Here is a 26,303-nt window from a genome sequence, read left to right as displayed (position 1 = left end):
AAAGCCAGAACCCCAGCTGTGCACTCTAACATTTCATTTCATGTCAATGCACATCTAAAATTCAAGATCCCTGAAGACCTTTTAAAAAAGAATCCTCCTCGGAACAATTTGCATTGAAGTAAAGAGTGAGGATTTAGCAAGTAATGGAGAATTACATACGCTCTGCTCTCAACTTTTTATTCCACTCCTAATCAAAACACATTTCATCTTAAATTCTGAGATAACAGATGCAACAAAACTGGGGGGCTGGCAGAGGTACGAACTAAATTATTTGCTTATTCCTTGTTTGCAGATGATGGTAAAAATTGGGAGTTTAATTCGAAGTTCAGCAAACCTCTGATTGCCTTCTCTCCACACCAAAAGTACCAACATTTTACTGTCAGAGGACAAAAAAACCTCTTATTTGTAAAATATGCTTCCAATTCTAGCCATACAGTTGGCCTGCAAGGATCGTAGAAGCAAGGCTCTCTGGAACCATCCCCAAGGAAACATTTGCTTTGGCTCCCAACAGGACACTTTTGTGCATCAAGAGTCAAATAAGATCAGCTGTTTCTCAATCCTTTCTGTTTAACGATCCCATTGATAGCCAGAAGGTAAACAGGCACATTTCTGTCTTTCCTGCACATTCCTTGCTAGGAATTCACATTGCTGCTGAGAGGTATCTGATGACCATGGAGACAGCAGTGTAGAGTCAGAATCTCCCCGAACGGTTGCATCATTTTCCCACAGCACACCTGGATTTCTGCTCCACGGAGAGACTCGGCTCTCCGTTACAAACTGCACAACCTTTGCAGCCTTTCTGCAGCTCTGCTTAGCCCTCCACTGTCTCTCACACGTCCAGCAGCACTGCTGTAGCATCTCAGGCCATACATCGTGCTGTCAAGCTGTCTTCTGAATATCTGAGGCTACTTAACGCAATAGGAAGGCAGAACAAAAGGAAGAGGGCAAGAAAGCCTGTAAGAGAGCATCATCTTTTTCAAAGCCTCTGCTCAAGCAGAGATAATAAATCACCACATGAAACCAGTCCCGCACACTGAAAAACAACGTCCCTGGGGGCATCTCAGACAGAAGCATCATTGGGAACTACTGTGCTAGAGGAGCACACCCTGGCTCAGAGGGGGTCAGAAACAGCAAAGCTGTCAACACCACGGATCTGCTGAAGTAGCTTTAGTCTTATTCTACGCCAGCAGAAAAGATGTCCTTAATTTTAAGAAAGATAACGACTTGACCTTGCTGGTTCTTTCTAGCCCCAGCATCACAGCTGCAACCTTCAGACAGAGTGAGACTTGCTGTTTCTGGAGCTGAACCAGCCTCAAGGTGCCAAAACGAGTCAAGGTGCTCAAACAAAAAGGGCCAGGAAGGAAAGCCCTCAGGACAGAGGAGCCCAGGGAGGAGATTCAGGCTGAGGATGGCTCTGCCATACCAGCTCAGCTCCCCAGGAGCAGCATGGCCCTGAGGCATGCTCTGCAGAGGGCAGGCAGCACCTCCAGCCTCCTGAGACTCCCGTCAGCTTCAGCTCAGCTTGGCAGGACTGAAGCAGTTCAGGGTGCTCTGGCCAGCAAGCAGTCCCACTGGAGCACAGTCCATGCTTGACCTCCAGAGTACTGAGTTGCAGAAAACAGGGACAAGAAGGAGCCATCAGGTCACGCACGGCAGGGACCTGGCCCACCTGAGCAGTGCCTGTCCGCGGGGAGGGACCCGATGCAAAACCTCCACGTGCTCACCGAAACACGCCGTGCTACATCTAAAGCCACATTTAGAATAACAATAAATAAAGCCAAGAAGTTATTACAGCTCAGCTAACTTCAGAACAGCTCCAGCTCCCCAGCTGGTGCCCGTGCAGGATCAGCATTGCAGGGCATCTCTTCGCCTGTCGAAGGCGAGCGGTCCGACACGGCCGGTGCTGCACGCCGTGAACACCGCAGCAGGGCTGTTTCACAGCTCGTTCCCTAAGTGAGGAGTGTTTTTAATAACTGTTACCTGACAGCAGTGAGAGCAAAGAGCAAAACCTGTGGCAATACCAGTTGATCCCATTTGGCCTAACAGCTTGTTGTTATTTCCAGGCTCTGGAGTTCTTTAAAATTCATAGGGACAGCCTGCAGTTTTAATAGAGGCTACCAAAATCCATCCTAAGATGTATCAAAAAAGCACACTTCCTGGAGGGGAATAGGAAACAGTCAGCATTTACAAAGACCTCTCCAGGAATTATTTTTTTTTATTATTAAAAAAAAAATCCCGCTTTGAAGTAGATGCTACCAAAGAATAAGGCTTCCAGAGCTCAGCAATATTTAATGTACTTCTACAGCAATGGACGAGTGTTGTTGTTTCAGCTATATTATAACAAAAATATTGTGGTTTTCCTGTACTCTAACAAAAGTAGCTCAAGATTTACATCTCATTCATCTTATTCAGAACTAGTCCTTAAGCCAAAAAAAAGGGGAGAGTCCCTACTGCGTACAAAGGACTTCAGGAGCCCTCACAGGGTGGCTCTCCAGTCGGCACACAAAGGGACAGAAATGTAAAATAGCACTTAGGAAAGGCAGTTTTTCTACAGCTATCGGCGAAAGTGGAAAACACACAGAAGACAAATAATTTGGGTTAAAACTATGATGGGTGTCCTCACTAACTCCACTACAGTGAACATTCATATTGTAAAATCCAGCTTGTTAAAATCTCCTCGTTCTGCTTGGAATGATTAGCTAAAATACACGGGAGTGAGAACAATTCTCCGTACTCCTCTGCTTCTCCACATCATCCTTCTGATCTCACATACACCCGAATAGTAAGTCCACTTATAACTTATTAAAATGACCAACCTGCACAGGGAGATGGATACAAATCCCTGCAGGGGAGGCATACCTGCTTATCAGATTTGCAAGCCTCAGTAATATACCCAACACAAACGGACTTTACTCTGGTGCCTTATAATAGACCAAAATTTTTATTCGTGACTGGTTTCCTTTCCACCTCACCTATCCGAGGGACCGAACACCAAGCAGAAAGCATGAGCAGGCATAGCAAAAGATGTTGTTTGGGGACATTATGCCATACCATCGTTCCTTCCCCCATAAAGTCAGAAGTACTCTAGCTGTTTTCTTAATATTTCCACAGAGAGGAACAATTTTTCTACTTCGATTTCTAAATTTCCATTTAGACTCTGACTGTAGGTTGGAATATTTAATGCTGAAACAAAATCAAACCTGTGCAAAGCACAAGTCAATCTCCCAGAACTCCAAGGAAGCAATAGCTACATCTTGCACAAGCAGGAAAAAGGATAAAATGAGCATGAGGTTCTTGATGTTCATACGAATCATTAGCAGAAAGGGAATTAGAATTGCAGAGATGCAGATTCCCTCCCAGCAGATGTCCTTCAGATCTCATTTCGTTTGGTAGCCTTGGGCTTATTTAACCATTCATCTTTAATCACCCTCTGAATGATGCTGCTGGTGGCTACACAACCCTTCCACCAAGCCTCCCTCGGTCTCAATTTACAGAATTACTTCCAGTTTTCCTTTCCTTCCATTTCTGACATTTAGGCAGAGAAAAACAATGAAAAGCAGAGAATAAAGACAATTGTAACTTAAACATTTGACAGAGGGAGAAAGAAAGCTAGAGTAATGTAAAAACTACATACCCACAAATGCACCAATAAATTATTACTGCAGAATTTTTCTCATTTTTATTCACTTACCAAAGGAATACCTGCAAAACAAAATGGAGAAAAAGCAAAAAAAAAATTAAACTCAGTTGTTCAAACATGGGGACTTATGCCTCATTATTACTTTTATTTCAAACTTCACACAGGTTTTGAATTTCAAAACATCTGTCAGGGAGTATGAAAACATGTCTGAGCCACGCAACGTGCAACCCAGAGGCACTAAATGGCAAATTGCTTCTCAAACTGCCCTGCTGACTGGAAAGGCAAGAGCCAATTAAACCCTTTTGGGGAAGAATTAAGCTGTTATTCAGCACTCCAAGCAACCAGTCACCTATCTTTTTGTAAAGATGCTCAAGCAGCATTCCCAAAAGAGACAGCGCGGTCCCAAATCCCAACTGGTAACACCTGGGCTGAGCTGGCTTCACAAGGAGCAGCTCCTCGCCCAAAAAGCAAGAAGTTGCCTCCTGCTGATAAACTTTTTTTCCCCTTTTTCTAAAGCACAGAGAAGTCTAGCACCGTGTCATGTGCCAATTGAGTGCTGTGCACTTCTGCTTAGCAATCCCCCGTGCTTCAAAGCAGCACGTGCCTGCTGCACCACCTTCACATCAACACACCCCAGTGCATCATGTAATTCTTTTTTATTCAAATTAATTTTCTCATTGAGATTTCCTTCAGCCTTAGCTGCTTAGCATCCTGATAAACGGGATGCCTCCTGAAGCCTATTTTGCTGCTTTCTTTTGCTCGCAAAGCCACAGCTCCAGCAGCACCCATCTGTGAGCACCAGGCAGAGATGTTGGGGCTGTGGATGTTGCTGCCAGCCCCGCAGCACCGGGAGCTGGACAGGATTTGTGCTCGCAGGGCCGTTAGCTGAAGCTGGGGCAGGTTCCCTAATAGGTTTCCTCCCATTAGGGTTTCAGTCCAGGGTTTTATAATTTTTATCTGACCTACACCCCCAAAAAAAAAAAATTTAAAAAAAAAAAAAGGAAAAACAACATCCACCCAAACCAAAAAAAGTCCCCTAAATATTTTCTATTTTCAGAAAATTTTCTCTTACCGGAAGTATCCTATTCACAAATCTTACACCATACACAGGTACCTCAAATAGTTATTAAAAAAAACAGCAACACAACACAAACACAAACTATCGATTTAAATATTCTGCTTGATATTTAACCATTTCAAACAGGGCTACCGATGTGTAGAGAGCAATAACTTCAAGATGCACGATAAGTTCTAAGGTTGTTAATAAAAGGGGCTCTTCATGAAGATATCTGTCATTAAGGGCAACCTGACTTTGCTGTTCTCCACCACAGTTGTGGCGCAGTTCAACACAAACTTGTACGAATTATTCTTATTTCTTGGCAGAAGGAAAGAACCCCCTGAGGCTCATTTAAAACACACACACAGAGACACGCACAAAATGAGGAATTAATAAAATATTGTATTCTTCTGAACCACATAGTTTTCTGACGTGTGTCTGTTGCTGATTACATCAATCTAGGCTCCATAACTTGTCATGTGATGACAGGCAAACACTTGTGAATTTATTTCTCTGAAGAAGCTTGCAATACAAATGCCAAGGAAACCAAAGAAAATGGCCAACTCCAAACACATAAAAGCAGCAGGGCTTCTCGCAGAGATTTTTTTTTATAGGTACAAGCAGGCAGGTACCTAATTCCCCTGGACTTCAGACTGTAGTTTGGAACCTAATTGCTGTTTTTCCATTTCCTAAGTCCTCTTCCTTGCTTATACAGAGTAAACAGAAGTGTTTATTAAATATATATTTATCTCGTCACTCCCTGCCTGCCTGGAGTTTGAAACATTACTGACAGACGATGACAAAAGAATATGGATTTCATTTTGAGAGGCTCGGAAAACTTCAATAGAGCGACTTTTGATCTGCATATTGTCAAAACCCAGAAATCTTGCAAATTCAAAGCACATTCCATTCATATTTTCTAAATCAAATACAAGTGTGATGTCATTTCTGTTCTCCGGGTGGAGAAACATCGTAATTAGCAATGACTTGTCATTAGAGGCAAATCTCATGTCACACTCAGAGAGACTGTCAGCATCAGCTGGCAATCATAAACACCATCAAATATTGGGATTAAGTTTTTTCCATCCCATTCTCATGCCGATTAACACCAGTACAGGTCCAATATATTCCTGGAAAGCAAAAACTCGTAGCACTGCACGGTCCAGACTGCACTAAGCTACTTCAGTCCCAACCAGTGCATTCTCCAGCACCAAGCCACGTTGGCTTGAAGGCATGGCTCCATTCTGCATGAGCCCCAACTCAACCAAAACCACCTGAGCCGTGCAACAAAGCCATCACCCTGCTCCTTGGGGCATAACAGCTCCTGCCGGGGAAGGAGTCCCTCCTTTTTCTTTGTAACTACACCCTTTGCTCAGCATGCAAAGCACGCAGGATGATTGCTTCTGTTTGCTCACGGAGGAAAAGCAGGCTGGCCACATTTACCTGATAACTTCACATTCTTTCTCCACTTACCTACCCCACAGCTGCACAAATTGGTTAATGTAAGAGTTGCTTGGAAGGAGGACTGTAAATAGTGACAACATTCTGCATGGAGCCTACTAATGAATGGTATTAAAAGACAGGAACTTTTAATTTTGCACGTACCAGTGCTTTCTAGGAAAATGTGTCTGTATTTCTAACAATGAAAAACCCGTCCTCCCTGCCTCTCAGCCTGGCAGTGCCCGACCCCACAAGACTCTTCCAACTGCAGCGATTTCCCCAGGCAGGATAACTCACTGCCGCATCCCCAATCTGCAGCGGGTGTTAACAGCTTCTCACTGTTCTCCGTGGAGAACATCCTCTACGGAAAGTGAACCCAGATGTCAACTTTCATCTCCATTATGAACCTCTCATCCTCTGGGCTGCATAGCTCGGGATGGGGGAAAGGATTTGGGCAGTACAGATGTGATTTCCATTCTCCACCAGGCTCCGGTGTCTGCTGGAGAGATGTTTCCACAGCAGCACCTCTGCAGAGTTTCTACAAACCAAGGAGAAATTACGGATGGGGGTACTCATTGCTGGGGAGGGATGGAGATGTTACAACTCCCCCTGCGTGCCCAGCGAGGATTGAAGGCAGTGGGCTGCTCTCTAGGAGGTACCAGCAACCTCAGACCACAGCTGGAAACCAAATGCACACACAATGGACTGAGCTCGAAGCTTCTCTCTGAGGCTTTAGTGAGAGGGAAAGCTGGAGGAGCTGCCTGCCGTCAATCCAGGCAGCGCATTAGGCGAGAAAAAAGGGCGAAACTACAAAAGCACAGAAAACTGACCTGATTTCCATCTTGTCTGCTACTTCCAGGCACTCAAAGACTTGTCTCCTTTCCCAGCTCTCCCTTCCCTCGCCAGCCCAGCTCCTCCAGCCCGCTTTCTGTGCTGCTTCCAGGGCTGTGCCTCCTCCTGCACAGCACCACGGGCAGACACGCTGCTGGCTGACACCTCCCAAATGCACGGCGAGGAACCCTCACCCACTGCTGTCGTGTCCGTGACACCCCTAAAAGCTACCAGCCTACGTGCCTGAAATCTCGTTTGGTGAACCACAGCACGCTAACCAAATTAAAGCCGTAAACACTTCAGGACTAAAACCATCTTTTCTATATCTCTATTTTTATACACATACACACATCTTCATATACACACACGCGGTACCTTGCACTTGGGAATCCACTTCCTAAGCGCACTGCCTCCAAACAAAGAAGCCAGTTGGCAAATACCACTCGCAAGAGACCAAGAGGCTGCGAGCCCATCAAAACGAGATGACAGAATTAGTCTAGTGCACCATTAATTTCAGAACATCATTAACTTAAAAGTGCGGGGGTAAGAAACATTTCTGACAGCTGGTTTCAGTTGCTGCCAAGCCTTTAGCATTGCACAGTGGTTGCGGGGGGAGGAAATAAGCTAGAATGGTAGTAAATGAAACCACTCGGCTGGTTTCTGGATTCGCTTTATTGTGGTCGCAGATCTCTAAAAACTGGGATTCTGCGCTCTGTAATTACAACATCCACATTTAAATGGAAGGAACAGGGATAACGTTTAAAAAAATGGCTGGAAGAGGAGCTTTGTGCCTCAGTTTGCACGTGGTGTTGGGAAAGGTGCTTGAGCAGAGCTGGAGAGAAGCAGAGGACGAGGGAGGGCATGGCCATCCTGCAGCAATGTCGGGTGCTCACGCAACCACTCCCCATCCCACACATCCCATGGCGAGCCCTCAAAGTGGCCATCCACCCTTTTATTTTCCCCTTGCAAGGCACGGAGCGAGGCTTAGTTAAAGACCAAATGTGAGCTACCCAACTAAGGGCCGGCACCCGCCAAGTTTTCTGTCTGTGCTCATTTCCGACGCTGCAGTTATTATGAGCCCTGGCGTACACGACGGCAGAATTTGCCAAATTCGAGTGAAGTCTGCTTTGGTTAAATCCTTCCAGTGCCAAAACCAGACGCTGAAATGGCAGCCTCGAGAAGCCCGCTCTGAGCTGCTCCTTAAAGCAGGCTGCGAATTTAAGGCAGGAAACATGCGAAGGGGAGAGGGAAGCAGCATGGGGACAGCAAAGCATCCCACAGCCTCCTAGTCCTGCTTTGCCCGCAGACCTGCTAAAATCCCCGTGCTCCCCTGCACGGCCACTTTTTGTGAACAAAAGCATGTGCAGAGCCAGCACAAAAGGCCCTGGTGGAAGATGAAGAGCTCAGCATCAGCTGGAATACATCCGTGCCCTGGAACACGAGGCACAGGAGGGCTGCAGCCCGGCTTGGTCAGACACTGCAGCAGAAAGGTTTAGTGTGCCAGCTGCCTGCATACTGACAGGTAAAACCCAAGGAAAACTGCATTTCAGTAATTCCATTTCTTGAAGAAAAAATCATTTAATTGCATTAATTTCTCTCCAAAGGTTGGCCCTGCACTGACAACCATTCAGAAACCGAACGCAATTCCCCGTTAAATGCAGTCTGCAGCATGGCTACAGGATTTGGTGACGGCATGGCAATTTCTTCTATGCTAAGTTCATGAAGACACGAGCTATCCTAATACAAATTTCCACCTACTTTCTCCCACAGACCCTTCCCCCAGTGGAGAGCGCTCTGTTCCTGCAGCCGCTGTCCTCCTGTTCCCCAGCACAGCACCGCAGTTTGCCCAGGCAGATCTGGGACACGTCTCCAGTAAGGGCTCAGCCCCCAGATCACTGCCGTGATGGGATAACCCCAACCCAGAAAAGAGCCAGCCTCACTGGTCGCGAGCACTGCTCTCAGGAATAACATTCTGGATTAAGACCCTTAGGGAAGTTAGTAAACAGAGATCCCACCAGGGCTTGGACCCTTCCCTAAGCCTTGATTGCTTTTCGGCTGCACCAATGGCTGCATTAACATTCTTTCCAACCACAGCTGTTTGAGAAGTTAGATGAGTTAAGCAACATGAACGTGTGCTGGACCAGACTGGGTGCATGAAGCTATTTGGCAAGTTACAGTTAAAAGAGATCATGAAAAAACATTATTCATTCTTTTCCTAAATCTTTCAGCTGTGGAATCAATACCCAAGTCTCCATACTGCATACAGCTGGCAATTGGATGTGCCAGATAATAAGCAATTAAAAAAATATTTGTCTCAGTCTCTGGCAAAGCCCCGTGGTACATCAGACACCGCGCAGCCATGCCACTAACCACATAATCTTCTGATAATTTCTGTGCTCTCATTTTCTCATCGGCTGTGATTTGCAGAAGTGATTGGAAGCTAGAGACAGTTTATGCAAAGGAACCAGTGGGATGCTATTAGCTGTCCGTACAGTATACACAGCTCCCCGTGCAGATGCTTTACCCCGTATCCCGTCCTAATTGCTTCTGATGTTTTAACATTTCTTCTCGTGAAATCAAGTTCAGAGCCGGAGAAGCAGAAAGGAGGAGAAAGAAAATCCTTCCTTGCCTTGTGCTAACATTCGCTCTGCTATCAAAGCACTGCGCCCTACGAGGTTAAATCATTTTGTCAGGCTTCCTACGAAGTGGAGCAGCAGACACACACCACTGCTTTTCTGTGTTATCCTCGTACCGTGCGCAGGTAGCAGCCCCGATGCTTAGACAGAAGTGATTACCAGGATTAACTAACAAGATTACAAAGCCACCAGCCGGCCTCAGAGGCCATGAACGCAGAGCACACGCAGTGGCACGAGGGGCACAGAGAGCAATGGGATGCAAGGGACATGCACAGCAGCACTGGTCAGCACCCTGTGCACATCCCAGGGGACCCTTGGTGTGATGCTTTGGTGTGGACAGAGACCAGCTCCTTCTCTCATAGTCAATTAGTGATTTTAATAAGCCTTTGATTATCTTACAGAAGATAGAAATTAAAAAAAAAAAATCCTCCAAAGGTGTTATTTTTGAGCAAAGCAAAGCCAGTAACTACAGAAAGTGAAAACACTAGATACAACCAATTTAAGAGATTAATTCCTCTTCAACTTCCCTCTTTTCAGAGATACTTAAATTCCTACAGGCATCCCTATTATTTAGATGAAACCAATCACAGAGGTGCTACCCGCTACAGAAATTAACATCCCCGGCAGATGCTGCAATCTCCCATGCCGCAGTTGCTCAAGACACCCTGGCACACCACCTTATCAAAACCACTTCTCTCACTTTTCAGAGCATTTCAATGGCAAGCTGGACTCGCCATGGGTCAGTTCTTATCCAGAAATATGCCTGTGGAAGCAGGCAACCACCAGACTGATGTGGCCTGAGATATCACCAATGAGTCCCATGCTGGCCCGCGAGGTGTTTGGCAGCGCTGCTCCCACCAGCAGCTTGTACAGAGCTTCGATTCCTGCCTCCACCAGACTCAGCAGCTTCAACAGGTGGATCTGTGCCTGTCATCTCAGCCCACACTCAGATTAATGCATGGTTTCTGAAGAAGGCACAGCAGGGATGTGCTCAGGCCTCCCGGGACACCCGACCACGCTCCTTGCTCTGACCCAGCCCCGTGTTTCCCCATTAAGCGGCCTTCAAATGCCAGCCGTCAGCAGCCTGATGCTCCAAACCCGTGCTCACAGCTCTGAGGGACTGAGGAAGACGAGCAGAGACATGGCCCGGCCTCCATGCCAAGGGGGCAGTGAGGGGCAGGCCCCTCTCAGGGCCTGCCGAGCCAAAAAGCCAGCCTGGGGCCGGGAGGGGAAGCCTTAAACACGCTGGGGGCAGAGGGGGGAGAACGTGAAATGATTCATTTCTGACATCAGCCGTGATTAAATTTTAATCTCTCGAACAAAAATATGGTTCTCGTTAGCCTCATTAGTTCCCAGTTGTAGTGCAGGCAGCGGTGTCACATGGCATTAATCTCCGTGTTCATTAATGTGTCATATCAACCCCTCGCGTCTGCTCACAGCGCTCTTTGAAACTGATCCGCTGCCTCTCTTCTGCAGGAGGAGGAAGTGCCAAAAAGCAGCTTCCTCGACAGGAAGGATGACCCCCCGAGATCCTGCAACTCTTGGTTTACGTTTCCAGAGATAATCTTTTCTTTCTGGGGAAGGAGGGAGGGAAGCTTGGAATAAAGGGATGCGAGGCTGTGATCCACACAGTAACAAAGACATTCCTGAGGTTTATGGCCAAGGCAAAGACCAGATAAAGGAATGAGATAGTCTGAGTTTGCTTGTTGTTGTTGTCCTTGGGATACTCGGGAGAGCTAGAAAAATAAAGCCAGGTTGCAGCAAGGGTTATTTGCAAGGTTCAAATGACTCCAGCTTAGCATACTCACCAAGGTGGTAATCGTGAACGTGATTTACCTAAAAACCTAGACAGTTTTTAAAATACTCAAAATTGTACACTGGATTCAGGCATGATATTAAGTTTTGCTTGCGTTTCAAAGCTTAAAATTGGAAAAGCTAACATTAATTAAACCCTAGTCCTCTAGTGCAACCCTTGTATTCCTTCCAGACATGGACTAATATAAATAATATAAGACCCTGCCAAGATCACATCGTTAAATACAGTTACGCACAGCTCAGCACAGCCACTCCTGCCTATACAGAAGTCTCAGCAAACTTTCCAAGCGAACCAAGCACACCAGTGAAACCCAGGACACCCACGTTCCTGCTCCCTACTTGCACAGCTCGCGATCTTTCAGTGTTTGCTTGCTCAGGGGCAGTCACGAAAGCCTCAGCGAACTACCCACGCTGCTGAATAAAGTGTGCATTAGCTCAAACGCACCAAGCCTGTGTAGATATCATCGTTCACACTTGAGGTGGCTCTGGTTTGCTGGAGGCTCAGCGGGTGATTCTTCCATCTGAATTTTGCACGTCAGGCTGGGTCTCTTCTCGTCTTAAAATGGCCATCCCTGTAAGCGCTATGCCCTCATCATAAGAGGGTCACAAACCAGCAAATTTGGGAATGAAGTTGCCAAATCCAGCCCACAGTTCACACGTTGCTTGATTTACAAGCTCAGAAGATATCTGTTCCCAGCTTTTACTGAATGGGAAGACACTAGACAAAAACCCAAGTGCTTTAAATAAAATAAAAAATCATAAAAATAAAAAACACCAAAGCCATAGACATAAAAGCGGAAAGAAAATTGGGAAGAGATACATCTGATGGCTACTAAAGCCCTCCTGGAGAGGGAAAAATACAGCCTGAAGCATCTCATCAGCCCCCTAGCATTTAATGGAGTTCAACACGAACCATTCACTAGTTCATCTGCTAGCAGACAGAACACTGTGATTAAAGTCCTGCATAGGTCAAGTGGTTTTTAATGAGACCTATAAAACACAAAACCTCCATGACATACAAGGCTTTCTTCATTCTCTATTGTAAATGAACTTCTGAGGATGGTAATTTAATGGCAATTAAATTACACACCTCAGAGACATGCTTTCATGACCTGCAGTATACCTGCCCCTCTATTAAGCTCTTAATATTAGAAGTTAAAAGCTATTAATATTATGTTCAATCAGCTAAACATAAAAAAGCAGGCATTTGGGGGCAGAAAGACAGACGCATGTCCTCTCTAGCAAAGTGCTGAAGCATCTGCAACTTCTTGGAAGCCACCTTGGCACGCAGCCTTCAAAGGGCACCTGAGCACAGCTCCAACAGGACTTGCCAGCACCCTCTGGGGTTGTACAGTGCTGAAGCACTGTTCAGACCCATTTTCCCTGCAGAAAAGCATGCCTGCATAGTCTTATTTTATCCTAAATATCTGTTAGCAGTAGCTCCACCAACATTTTCCACAAGGGAAGAACACAGTGAACAGAGCGCTGCAGCCACCTCATGCTATAACGTTTTATTTATTGGCTTGTTTAACATATTCCCTTGAGCTCTTGTAACTCTACCAGAATCTTAGTCATGAAAGGGAAAAAGGCAATAGGATTTAAAAACCACAATTCTAGCTTTTGTATCAAGTGTCTTACAAACCGTACCACTGAATGCTTCTCTAGCAGTGGACGATGTTTCGTAAAATGAAAAATGCAATAACCATGGGAAAGGAAAGGGTTTTCAGATGACATTTGAATGTTGGGTGGCAGGGGGGTGGTTCTCTGAGGAAACAACAGAAGAAGAAACAGGAGATCAATGGCAGAGTAGTTTAAGAGTTTGTTTATATAAGAAAATGTAATAGCTCTCTGGAGACACCTTACTGTGGGATAAAAGTGATTTTATTCCAGAATTACGAATTCACTTTGGAAGTGCATTAGCTATTCTGGTACAAAAAATGATTTAACTTCTGCTAGAACACCTCTCCCAGAGAGCCCGGCCTGACAAAGGACCTGTTCTGCTGATGGCCCATCCCTGCAGACGTGTGCCCCGGCACAACCCACGGGGAATAAAACCACAACTGGAGGCTTCGTGAGGTCACCCGCAACAAGTATTTTTCCTTTTAAACAAAGGGGCAGCTTTTCCCATTCTTGTTCAAATCTATTACAATCTTTCACGTTAATACTCAGAAGGGAAAGAGCAGGGAGATAGGCAAAGCCACTCGTCCTGGACCTACAGGGAATTCCTCTAGTGACTGGACCGAGACAAGCAGGACTTGCAGTCTAAAAAACGTGGACACTAAAGTATGAGGTTCCCATTACATTTTTTTTTAGGCATCTCTAGTTTCATTAAAAAGCTTCAGTTAAACTGGGACCACTTTTTACTCTTGTTATTTTACTGAAATGAAGAACAGTCTACAACAACAGCAAGAAAACCAGCACAGCAATTAAGCACTTCACCCAGCCCATGGGTCAGACATTAAGTATTCTTTTGTGCTCTTGCAGTGCCTCTGGATGCCTGACAGCCTCCTCCTACTTCAAAAGGAAAAGTTCAGAATTGCAGAGGGAAGAAAACTCCAGCATCTTAAGACAGACACACTGAGCTCGTGATACCAGCGGCACCGTTACGCGCATGCCCTGTGACCCACACAGTAAGTCCAGGTTTGGCCTGAGCAGACCCTGAATATCACAGCTTTTTGGGGAACAAAACGCCCAGAATTTCAAAAGCTGCCCTGTGTATTCCACTTAAAATTTGGCAAAGGCGGGCTCGGTCCCACATTTTAGAGGTACCAAAGTTAATCTCTAAAAGCTAGGCTAGTTTTGAGCACAACCGAAGCACACCTTATTTCATACAATTCACACAGCAAACAAGCAAAGTCAAGGGTTTAGGGCCAGGACAGCATCCTGACCCCACTTCTCAGCTTCTGAGGTTCCCAAAGCACTCCTTATCCTGCGAAGTCCATTACAGACCTCACACCAACCGCTGCAGGCACAGCTTTCTTCCCTGCACACACAGTAGTTTTTACAACCCACTGTGTGCTCAGAGTACCAGGGACTATCCAGAAGGGCAGCTCCATCCTCTAGTATGTGGTCCTGCTGTTCTCTGCTGATTCTGTAATTCTGTGATTCCTCCGAGGATGTGACCCAAGTGGCCTCATAGCCCCCCAACCTCATTTCCCACAGTCATTAGCTACCTGCTTTCACCATCCAGTCAGGCACCCTTCTCCTTCCAGATTTTAAATCCTATTTTTTTTTTATGTGAGTGCACTTCTAAGAACCAAGCGAAGGTGTTACCAGATGCTCAGGGACCTTCATCTCTTCCCTTGCAGTGCTGTCACGGTGGGCTCAGTTCCCCGGGCACGCAGCACATTCCCCAGCTGCCGTGGCTCAGAGGAGGTGGCCGGCAGAAGCAGGGGGGCAGGGGACGTGTCCTGCCTCTCCCAGGGGACGGTCTGCCCGTCCAAAGCTTCCCTGACTCTGAGCCCAAGCCAGCTGGACAGCAGTTGAAAGACTCGCTCCTTCAGCAGCACTCGGGGTCTGGAGACTCCAGCCCAAAACAAATAGAAGTGTTTAAAATTAAAACGGAAAAAAAAAAAAAAAAAAAAAGGCAATAAAAAGAATAAATTGTTCCTCACGGGCTTAAAGAGAACTCTGTTCTTCCTTATCCTCCCGTATCTTCCTTGAACTGGTTTCCCCCTCAGCAGCTGAGGAGCGTTTGCTGGATCAGCCCAGGGGTCCGTGCCCAGCAGTGCTGGTCCACAGGACTCAGCGCCTGCAGAGCACCTTTAGGTGCTCAACAACCACAAATAACGGGGCCACAGGGGGAATTTCTTATCTCAGACACCTTCATCGAGTCATCCCGTAACCCTAAACAGGAAAGCCTGATGATGTTATCTTTTACCCTATGAGAAGTCACTGAGGTCTTCAACAGATGCTTTGGAGAAGAGTCGGAGCCCATCAAAACCTCTCCATCTGTCCAAACTTGGGAGTCAACATTAAGAGACCACCTAACACCATCTGAAAATCAGTGCAGAAAGTTTCAAAGCCACCTCAGTTCCAAGGCCAGCGCTGCCACCTGCAATCAGCAGTTCTCCAGATCTCAGGTACTTTCAGCCTGTACCAAAAGCCACCACAAATCTCTGGAGGAGGATGAGAAATTATTTACAACCCCCCCCTTCTCTCTCCCCACATTTCCTTGCACTGCACCCAGCATCCCCTTCTCCAGGGAATTGAATGTCACAGTATATGCACAATAATAATATGTTTTTGACCACCCAGTGACCCATTTCAGAGGATCTAATGAAAAACGTAACCACAGATGACTGAATTGTACTGCTGGGTTGCTTTGATTCCTTTCTCCTACCCCTAGGAGAAGGAACCTAATTTCCTGTTTAAAGCATTTGATGCCACAACTGAGAAGAAGCTGAAGCAGCACCACCTTTCCTCCCCACCCACCTTTTCTCTCACCCCTTCCCCCAGAAGAGCCTGCCCCGTTCCCTCGGTGTTGTTGCTGCATACCCAGAGCTACCCGCCTGGGGCAGTGGAACTTTCAAACTCTGAATCTGAAGTAGCAAAGGAGGAAAAAAAAAGAAAAAAAAAAAAAAAAAAGCCTTATCTTAAAAATCAAGAGGCAATTCCTTTCAACCACAGCATCCACAGAATGCAAGCTCTGGGCTCTGCTTGCATTCCTGCTGGCCAGCTCATTGCCTTCGGAGCTGCAAAGAGCCCCAGCGCCTGGTCCTGAGCTTCAAAACCCCCTCGGAAGGAGGAGGTGTTTGGATGCGGTCTGCTGGACGTTGGTGGTGGTTCAGCACACCAGGGGACTCCCCTCTATCCCCTTGTCCTTTTGCTTCTCCCTCAAAGACTTGAGAGACAGAACAGCCACTCAGAGCTACTTGGGCACGAGCAGATCCCTTTCAGCAAAACCTCAGGACCCCCCAGCAGCTGCAGAGGGTCCACACCCCCACCTTGAGCCCACCTTTACCAGGACAGGCGATTGGGAGCAGAGGAGCAGTGCAGGACGTGCCTGCCCAGCAGGGAACAGAACACACTCCAGTCTGGTTTTTTTTTGTGTTTGGTTGTTTTTTAAAATTGAAATCTTAACAACTCTGCTAATGCCACACCAGTACGCTGAGCACTCCGGATTGCCTTAGGAGCGTTAACAAAGCTCGTTATGCTAATTTCTTAGCTAGCCTGCTCCTGAAGGCCCAGGTCAAGCCTTCAGCCTCCCACCACCAGAGGCCCACCCTCCAGCTAGAATCACGCTGTGCTTTGGCAGCAGGGGGGGGAGCATTATTCCTACCCCATCGCACCCCTAAACAGAAGTCAAGCAACACATCCAGATTTTGCTTCTACAAGGGCAGAGACCCTTGTATCTCTGGGGAGCAGGATGATGCTTGAATTCTTGCCCTGTAGTAACATATCTAGAAAAAGAGACAAGCAATTTGGGAATAACTTGGAAACGGGCAGCAGAAAGCAACTTTTTTTTCAAATTGTGGCTTCTTTTCACGGTCTTAAGTTCATACTGAGTTAAGAGCTCAGAGAACAGAGCTTTTCAGAAAACCCAAGCTGTTATCCTTCACCCACTTACATACCATCTGGAGTAGGAGAGGAATGAATGGGACAGGACTAGATGCAGGGCTGCTCCACCACATGCAAATCCTTCAAATTAAATTCACTGATCCCATCTATAATGAGGGTGCCCTGCCACGTGCTGTGAAGCCAGACCACGCCAGTGACATGTATCACATCCTCACCTTGGGCACCTCTTCATGGTGTGGCCTTTCAGCTCCCCATTTACTGCACCAGCTCCATGCAGGCAGAGGTGCAGGTACCTGATGAGGTGAGCTAACAAAGCTGGGTTTCCCAAGGGCCCATTCCTTTAGGGTGTGTCTTTGGGGCCTTAGCACAAGGACCAGCTGAAGCCCATCATCCAGCTGGGGCACTGACAGATTTTATTATTTTTTAAAACCAAAGTCTACACCACAGACCTTCCCTGCAGCAAGGCAATGTGCAGACACTCACTATTTCTCCTTTCCTTTTCCCCTCCCACAGGTTTTGTACATTTATCTGGAGGGCTCCAGCTCTCCTCTGGATAGAACTGAAAACTGATAAACCATCTCAAAGGAACTCCCTTGCAACAGCCATAAAGGAAGGCGCTGCACAGAAGGGGCAATGTGTAGCATGGCGTGTTATGCAGCTGCTGTTCCTCTCACAGAGGACAATGAAAATCAGGACTGTTTTACTGGACAAAACAGCAGCAGCACACCTGCAAGTCATTTCTGCCAAATGCTGCCCTTCTCTCACACGCCCACATCACTCCTTGCCAGATTACCAACCTCAAAGCATAATAGAAAATCACCATGTACAATGAACAACAAGAAATTACAGATTAAAAACAAGGCAGAGAGACTGTTAACCTACCAGATCTGTCCAACGTTGACCAAGGAGAGGTAGAGAGCCCACAGGACAGCCATGAGGACCATGTTCGCACATCCAGTCACCAGTACAAAGGCTGAAGTTGCCAGGCCGACCAGAGAGATGTTGTCCAAGATGCTGTCCATGTCCGACCAGTCCAGAAACCAGATGATTGTTGGGGCATAGCTCAGAGCATCCAGGTTTATCTTCCCTTTGAAATACCTTTTGACGCTCTGCAGGTAGAGTTTACATGGGAGCAGCCCCTTTTCTCCTATCAGCTGCTTGTTTTGATGGTATGCCACCAGGAAGGCCACAACTAGGAGAACAGAGAGAAAAAAATTGTATTAGGAATTACCCAGAAATGTACCTTTTGAGTCTGAAGTTACAGAAGAATATTTGGGTGTTGTGAAGGAATTTGTTCATGTCCTCATCTCCACTACTCTACAACACAGTCACTCCTATTTACCACGACACTGAAGGCAGAGGAATTCTGTCTCTGCCTTCACACCAGGAAATGGCACAGCATCTGTTTTGAGATAAAATTTCTCCTCAGCTGCTGTAAGGGACGTGCCTCTTGCTTCAGGCAAGCTCAACACCACGCTTCTGGGAAAATCTCCCCGCGAGCACGCGACCTGACCCCGCACACAAGCAGGAGGCTCAGCCCTGCTCCGTCAGACTCCGCATGACCCCGCGTTACTCACATATGCTGTTAATCTCCTAATGCGGATGAGGAAAACAGCTTAATTGCATTGCAGATGCAGAGTGAAAGCAATGCATTAATTCCAAGACGTTCAGCTGGAATTTGCTTCCGATAAAACGTATTTGTAGAGGATACACCAAGAAACCCACACACGCAGATACTGGGGAGCACAATTTAAGCAGCCAGAAGGGTGCCCACAGCTGTACTTTCTGACCCCTGGTATTTCAGTTTCACCAAATGCTTTGCAGTGTCACACCTCCATCACAAACGGTGGTGGTGGTGACATAATATCCATTATTCCCAGCACGTACAACCCATGGCAGATAGCAGATTTTATCCGCAATGTTATGCTTTGACTTCAGGGGACAGCCTATTTCCATCTTTAGGAAGCATTACCTGGGCATTTATCAAGTATTGGAATTTGTCCTCATTTTAAATACACTTAACATTTCACGAGGTGGTTAATGAGACAGCTTAAACTCATGCACAGCATCCCAGCAGTGCCCAAAACACAGCTTCGTTTGCCTGGCAGTATAATGGTTAAACACTGCAATAGCAAAGGCCAGTACTTATGGTACGGGTTGACCTTCTGGATCCTCTCACATATTGGTAGGTTGGCAATACAAAGATTTAATATTTTCCCATTCTCTAAATTGCTACTTTTTACATGTCGCTATGGCTGTCTTGTATAGGATCTATCTTGCACTGGACAATCTTAGAAGAGCCAGATGCTTTTTTTAACAGCACATAAGCAATTTAATTACAGATTATAGACCTAGAATTTGATGTTCTACAGAGCAAGTTGGTCAGCTTCTAGGGATTATCTCATATTTTAGGCATCTCCTCTAGTTACCAATTTGCAGTTTGCAACTGCAGTAATCTCCATTTCTCAGGAAAAAAAAATGAAGGCCGACATTTCCTGATTAGGCTCCACACGTTTTGCTCCCAGCAGCTAACTTACCCACGTCGCAGGCATTATCCAAACAGCAGCCACGTCACACGCAGCAGTAGCAGAGGTCTTACAAAATGCTAATTTATCTCCCCCCAGCCCTCCCTCGTTAATGATCAATTCTGTCTTCTTCCTTATCTGAACGCTGTCATTCTGTAATCAAAACATGCTGCTGCTTGGCTGGTCGCTGTCTCTCACTGGGAACCCCAGTAGAAAGCCCGTGTGAAACAGCACCCCGGGTTCAGGCCTGGACCCACATTTCCTTCAAGTCAGGCCAGCAATCTGCAGCCCCAGGGAATGAAAACAAATGCCCTGTTTTCCCCCAGACACACAGGAAAGTCTCCCACGGACTATAGCTAGTCCCCATAACACCTGCTGCACCTCCCTGCACACAGCATTTATTCCAGTCACACTGTGAAGTCACCACAAACTCACAATCCCACAGACCCGAGGTCACTGCGAGGGTTCCCACCAATGTCAGCAGGTCCTGAGTCCCAGCATCAACACAAAGTTGAGGCTTTCAGCGTTTGCATCTCTTCCTACCCATCTTTTATACACCACGAAGGACTTCACACACTGCTAAAGACTCACAGAATATTTTACTCAATTATGGACAGGAACAAACTGTCTGCAGCACTAAGGAAGCGGGTTTGTACAGCAAATTGAACGTTCTGTATCTTAGATTTTAATGTTCTGTATTTTAAATGTTCTGTGTTTTGTATTTTTCTACCAATACTTTGTTCTGCACAGCTGAGTAATCAGAAAGCCTAACACATAAAACCAGTAGAAACAATGCTTCTGAGCCTCAGACAACATCTTCAGTTCTGGGTAAAAAAAAAAAAAAAAAAAAGACCAACTATACCTTAAAACTCCACAGCTTGACTTCCCCTGATTAGCACTACAGTCTGCTGCCCAGTTTTCCAAAAGTGCTAATCAAATTCACCTCGAAACGCTACAGAAATTGCTGCCCCAACCCATAACTGCTACGCAATTTTTCTTCCTTAAAAAAATCTAAATTAGACCCCTGTACAGTATGTAAGATAAACAAGGAAAGGGCAAATTAGGAAAAGCAAACTATAGCAATTGAAGAAATTGTATGTACAAAAGACTGTACAGCCTTTTTGAGTCTGAAAGCAGCAACGAGTGCATTATAGGCTGGCGTGAGCTGCACATCCAGGGGCTGCACAGCCTGGGCTCCAGAGCGGTTTCCCTCTGAACAGCGATTGCTTTCAAGATGCTGCACTGCTGGTATTTTGCATGCAAGGATTTCAGGGCTAAACCCCATCGGCAACAGATCTTACCAAGACCCACCTACACTTGGATCCATCACCCCGAACCACTGGGGTACAAGGATGGTGAGCGCCACTCATGGCTCGCACGGTTTTTGGGGTCTGTCCCTGACCCAGCTCCTTCTCCTGGACCTTCCCAGACCAAGCTGCTGCCTCATGCCATGCTCCTGCTCACCTCTAGCATCTTCGGGAGCACCTCTGGAGGATACATCCCGTTTGCTTCCCAAATCCCACCAGCAGGTCACCCAGACCCACCCTGCCATGGCATCAGCTAAACCTTCAAGAGGCCTCACCCTGTAGGCAGCAGTTCCCATGTCACCCGTCCAGAAACATGCAAGAGGGGAAGATAAAGATGGATTTTGCAAAGGATTTCAACAATGCAGGAGATGCACAAACCCAGCAGGGATGAAAAAAAAAAAATAAAAAGTTCTGTATCAGCTTGTCAGTGCTTCTTCTCCCTGAATACCTTTCCAGAAGCTGAACCCTTAAATCGACTATAACAGACACTGCTTCCTCCAGGGAAGGATCCCTCCAGGGATCTTCGCTTTGATCTTGGTTTAGTCAGAAGAAAAAGTCCCTTTTGCCCCCAAAGCTTGTGCTTTTGTTCCTCTTCCTTAACCCCTACTCTGAAGGCTCTCACCTTTGGCCTTTTATTTGGGGATTTTCCACTCCCCATCTTCCCACTCCCTGCAGGTAAATAAAACATGGTCAGCGAGCGTGCTTCCACCTGGGCACTGCCTGGCAGGCTTGCTGTGCTGCCACCAGGGCATGGGGGCAAGGTTACCCACTTCTGATTTCCCCCTGCTTCTCCCCAGGGGCTGTTGTAGGGCCTCCAGCACTGCCCTGCTTCCCCGCAGCCTCTCCAAACAAGTCGGGTCTTACCCAAAGGGTTGCTGGAAGGAAAAGAGGAGCCTGGACCCACAGCCAGCATCCTCCAGGCACTGCTGGTGGCCAACAAAGCGGCAGCACCTCAGCACCACAGCTGCAGCCCTGTGCACCCTGCTCAGACACCTTCTGCTTCCCCAGTGAGCTGAATCCCTGCACCTGCAGCCCTTGGGCAATGCATTCACCAGTCCCAGCCCTCGCTCGCTGGCAGCACCAGCACCACCCCAGCTCGGCACTGGGGAGCCTGTAGTGGGCACCCCATCAGCACTATGGCACGGAGCGAGCTGGCACAGGGTCTGGGCCGGTCACCGGAGCCCTCCAGCCCCTCGGACTGGCTCTCACCTTTGGGTACCACCTCACAGAAGGAGTTTAACTGAGTAGGGAGCTTTTCTTGAGTTCAGGAAACAGTTCCCCACCCAGGATGCAGCAGCTGATGTTTTCCCATAGCTATCCCTTCCTGCATCACAGATGGGAATGATGTGAGGCTATGGATGTGTTCCCAATCCAGGGGTGTCCCCTGCAGGCCCCCAGCACAAATGGGCACATCTCACATTCTTCAGACCCAAAACAAAGCCCTGTCACCTTCCCCACCACCCTGTGGCTGCTTGCCACCTGGAGTTTTTTTTTGTTTTTTTTTTTACCAGTGCTGCCCGGATTTGGGTGCCTTCACCCATGCCAATCTCTCCTTTCTCCCCACAGCACTTTGCTTTTCTTCAGACTATTCACTCCTCTGCAGATGGGGAAAAAAAAAAAACCACTCGGCTTCAGCGACTCCCATGCTCCCTCCCACTCAGGAGGCAGACGGAGCCTTTGACAGCTCACATGGGAGCACGCTCCTCTACCTGCTGCGAGCTGATCTTTACATAAGTAATACATGTAAATTGTCACCAACTGCTAATAGACCTTCGCTACTTATCCTCACCTCGGAAGGTGCTTTACTGTATTTTTCCATTAATTCCCCCCCCCCTCCACCTTCTCTCTCCCCTCCCAGGCTCCTCTCTCCCCCAGCTGAAGGCGTTCCTTGTTCAAAGCCACATGCTACCAATAAACACAACTGGAGCATGCAGCACAGGAGTCACCCATCTGAAATGATTTGGTCTATCCACATTGCCCTGTCACCTCAGTTCCTTTCCCCAGGTCCAGGCTCAGGCTGTCATGGTAGGAGAATGAGAGAATCCCATTCTTCATGCTCTGTAAAGATTTAAAGATGTGAAATCCAAGACTTTCCGGTCATATGGCTTTCTCTCCCCACCATTAAAAGAAGTCTCAACTTTTGCTTAAAACCCAAACCACAAGAAGAAATGAAGCAAAAGCACAGAGCTTTGCATGAAAACCAAACTACGTTTTACACACAAAAAAATGTCTGCCTGGAGCCATATATCAAGTGCACCTTTGACCCAGCGAGGCATTCAAAAAAAATAAAAAAAAAAGCCCTATGCTGGATGCTGGTTGTACTACCGACAAGAAAAACGGGGAGAATGTTCATGGTCTCCCAGCTGCTATGAGGGTTTTCGATTGATAAATTCCCCAGCAAAGTTCTGCGACGCAAAAGCAAGGACGTGCAGTACTAAGCAAAGAGGAATAATGAAATCAAGCAACCCTTTTTCATCCTGCAATCCTACAGCCACCAGTAAGCACATAAAGTCCGTTCTTACTTCTTTTATTGCCATTAGCAGCGGTGCAAAAGACTTCGGGGTGGTTGTATCTGGGGGCTTTTTAAGAGCACACCTCCCCATTGTCTCTTTGCTTGAAATAGCAGGAAGCAAACACACCAGGCTGGGCTCTGATGCTGCTCACAAGTTCCCTCACAGCACCCAAGCTGTTCAGAAGCACACCAGCAGCCATCCAGCCTGCAGCCAAAGGATGCTGTGGGATTTCTCTCCCCCGAGCAGCTCCAGGCAAGCAGCACGCTGGGAGACCGGTTCGCTCCTCAGTTCTTGTTATCGCTTCCCTTGAACTATACCTGCTTGCTATTAATTCATCTTCCTACGGTGCAAGTGCTTAGATCAGAACCAAACCTGCTTCTGCCACGCTTACTGGGCCCTCTCGTGCAGTTAAAAGGGGAGCAGGGAGCTCGCTAGCCATCAGCGCTAACATCCTGCCTTTGTGCGGACTTGCTTACAAGCCCTGTGCTGAAACAAAACCTTCCAGGGCAGAGAAAGTGTCAGAAGCTATACCAGCATCCTGGCTAGGCAATCTGAAAGCGACTGGGAGCCTCTTCAAATAACTGAGGGAAGAGCAAGGGAAAGCAGGGCAGACGGCAGAGAAGGGAGGAAGGACACCAGGAGAGAGCCAGGAACCTGCAGGAAGTCGAACTCCCCCGAGGAGGCTTTAGATTTCAGAGCGAGGAAGAAGTAGCATGAACCTCCTGTAGTCCTAGCTCTGGGGAAAGAAAATACTACTATTAAACAATACATGAGGAGAAGGAAGATAAACTGTATTTACATAATAGCTTTTATTTCAAAGCGTTCTACAAAGCATGGCTGAAATTGGTAAGGGTGGTATCTAATTACTTCAACTTCTACATCTGGAATCTGATGATAGTAATCATCCAAAAAAGGGCACTTAAAATGATTTAGAAGGAGGCTGAAGGGAGCAAATAACACACATTTGTTGTCAAGAGCTTTGGGACCAGCTATTTACCTGTAACAGTGCCTCCACCAAGACCCCAAAGACTTTCTGTACGTACAAAATGTCAATCCCTGCCATAAAGAATACGCAGCACAGGACCACGATGGGAAGACTTCAAATGTCAAAACCGCCTTTCTCCAGGGCTCCCTGTCCCATGAATTAGAGATTGCAATTAGCCCGTGAAGACGGGTCTTCGCTGTGGAAGTCTGCCAGGTCATAACTGGCACGCGGCACCCTACAAAGATGCCTCCACAGATCAGAGAGGTGTCTGGGCAGCTGGGCACAGGACTTACAGAGGCACTTTACGTGTGTTAGCCCTCAGCTTGGAGAACCCCCCTGGCCTCCTCTCAAGCAGCAAACCTCGCTGAGCACCTCCAGCTCGCACCCGTTCTCCCCTTCCTTCCCCTTCCTGCAAGCAGCAGCGGGCTTGGTCGCTGGCCTCCACGAATCACCAGATCCTCTTCCACCTTCCCATCTCCAACCTGCCTCTCAGACAACAGTCGCTCTGCCAGGGACTTCCCAGGCCCTGGATGCTTCTGGAAACCCCCTTCAAAGAAAAAAAATAAAAGGTGGAGAGCTGTTAAAAACCAAAGGGGACAGGGGAGGAGGGAGGGCACAACGGACACTTCACACCTGCCTGTCCTCCTACCAGAGGGAAGGATCCAAAGGGAAAGCATCTCCTGGGCTTGCAGCAGGCAACAAAGCAGCACCTCAGGAGCAAATTTGTGCACCAGGGAAGGAGGTGAGGGACAGAACTGCCAAGCGTGATTTGGAGGCCTGTCATCTCCACGTCACTGTCACCCCAAATGGCGTTTCTCTCTACTAATCCACGGGGTCCTTCGCTCTCCCATCCCACCTTTTACACTCAGTAGTAAGCTCCACAGTAAGCAGGAGCTGCAGCCATCGGGGAGGCTGTTCTCCCTGAAAAGGTCCCCCCCCAGAGGTTTTGTTTCCTAACACAGCAGGAATGAAAGGGTTACACCGAGAAGGGCGAAATGAAAGAAGGGGAAAAACATCCCACAACTGAGGAATGTCAAACTGTCACAACGCCATCAACCGTTTCCTCAGCAAGTCTGAGACTCGGTGTGTGCAGGATCGCCACGTCTGGGAAAAAAAAAAAATAATCTGTCAAGAGTAAATGGTTCCATCTTCAGAAAAGAGAGTGGAAGAGGTGCTTGGCACAGAGGCTTAAAATTGTTTTCTGCTGTTTCTAAACCCAGGCTCACGGAAGAGATCAAAAGGCAACGCACCTTCCCTGGAGAGCATCCCACCCTGACAGCCATGTCATGGTTCTGCAGCCTCTGACAGAGGAATCTGCCGGATCGTGGTCTCCCCACCTCAGACACATCAATCAGCTCCTACCCCACCGAGGTCCCGGCTGTGCGGCATCTCCCCCACCTCAAGATCAGCGCTGGTGTCCCTATAACACTGAGGTGACAGCCAGAGCTGCAATCTGACCTGTCTCAAACCCAGCCCACGTTTCTGGCCTTGGGTCACTTGGCTGTTACTCAGCCAAGACTAGAAATCGCTGTTACCTGACTGCAATCACACACAAGCTGCATAACGAGCAGGTAAACTTTTCTCCTGTCATACCTCTTCCATCATAAAGGACGGAGCCAGCCTCCTACCCTGTTCCTTCCAGCCTCTGCTGCTGGCACCTGCAATCCTTCCTCCACGGATAGCTCTCAAAAGGGTTCTCACACTGGACTGCTACAGCATTTTGGGGTTCCCTCCTGCCACTTCCAGGCATTTCCACTCATCTCCTCTTTGAGCAAATCCACCTCTTCTCTGCATTCAGTCAGCAGCCTTCCACCTCAGCTTCCTCCTCTTGCTTTCGTGTGCCTTTTTTTTAAATTTCCATGCTGTAACTCACATCACCCTGAACACGATGCTTGCTCCTCACCTCTCACCACTCTAGTTGTCCCACATGAGGTCTCCCACTCACCACAAGGTCCCATTCATCAGCCTTGCTCCTTCCCATCCTCTGCCTCAATGACTTTCCACCCCTGCAGCCACCGCCTGGTCCCTCCTTCC

General features: G+C 47.4%; 1 protein-coding gene across 1 annotated transcript in view; it reads right to left on the bottom strand.

Annotated features, from left to right (window-relative positions):
* LOC309884020 (lipase maturation factor 1-like) overlaps window positions 1-26,303 on the bottom strand; it is a gene marked incomplete at both ends in the record, with an annotated part of 36,112 nt that overhangs the window by 8,583 nt on the left and 1,226 nt on the right. The window contains 2 exons of the mRNA XM_082772630.1: window positions 17,155-17,232; window positions 17,822-18,131. Coding sequence (XP_082628756.1) covers window positions 17,155-17,232; window positions 17,822-18,131 — 388 coding nt within the window. The remainder of the gene's footprint in view (window positions 1-17,154; window positions 17,233-17,821; window positions 18,132-26,303) is intronic.

The sequence above is a fragment of the Aythya marila genome, assembly GCF_965140915.1.
Source record: "Aythya marila genome assembly, chromosome: 15".
Classification (NCBI taxonomy): domain Eukaryota; kingdom Metazoa; phylum Chordata; class Aves; order Anseriformes; family Anatidae; genus Aythya; species Aythya marila.
The sequence above is the reverse complement of the archived record's forward strand: the minus strand, read 5'-3'. Positions and strand labels throughout refer to the sequence as shown.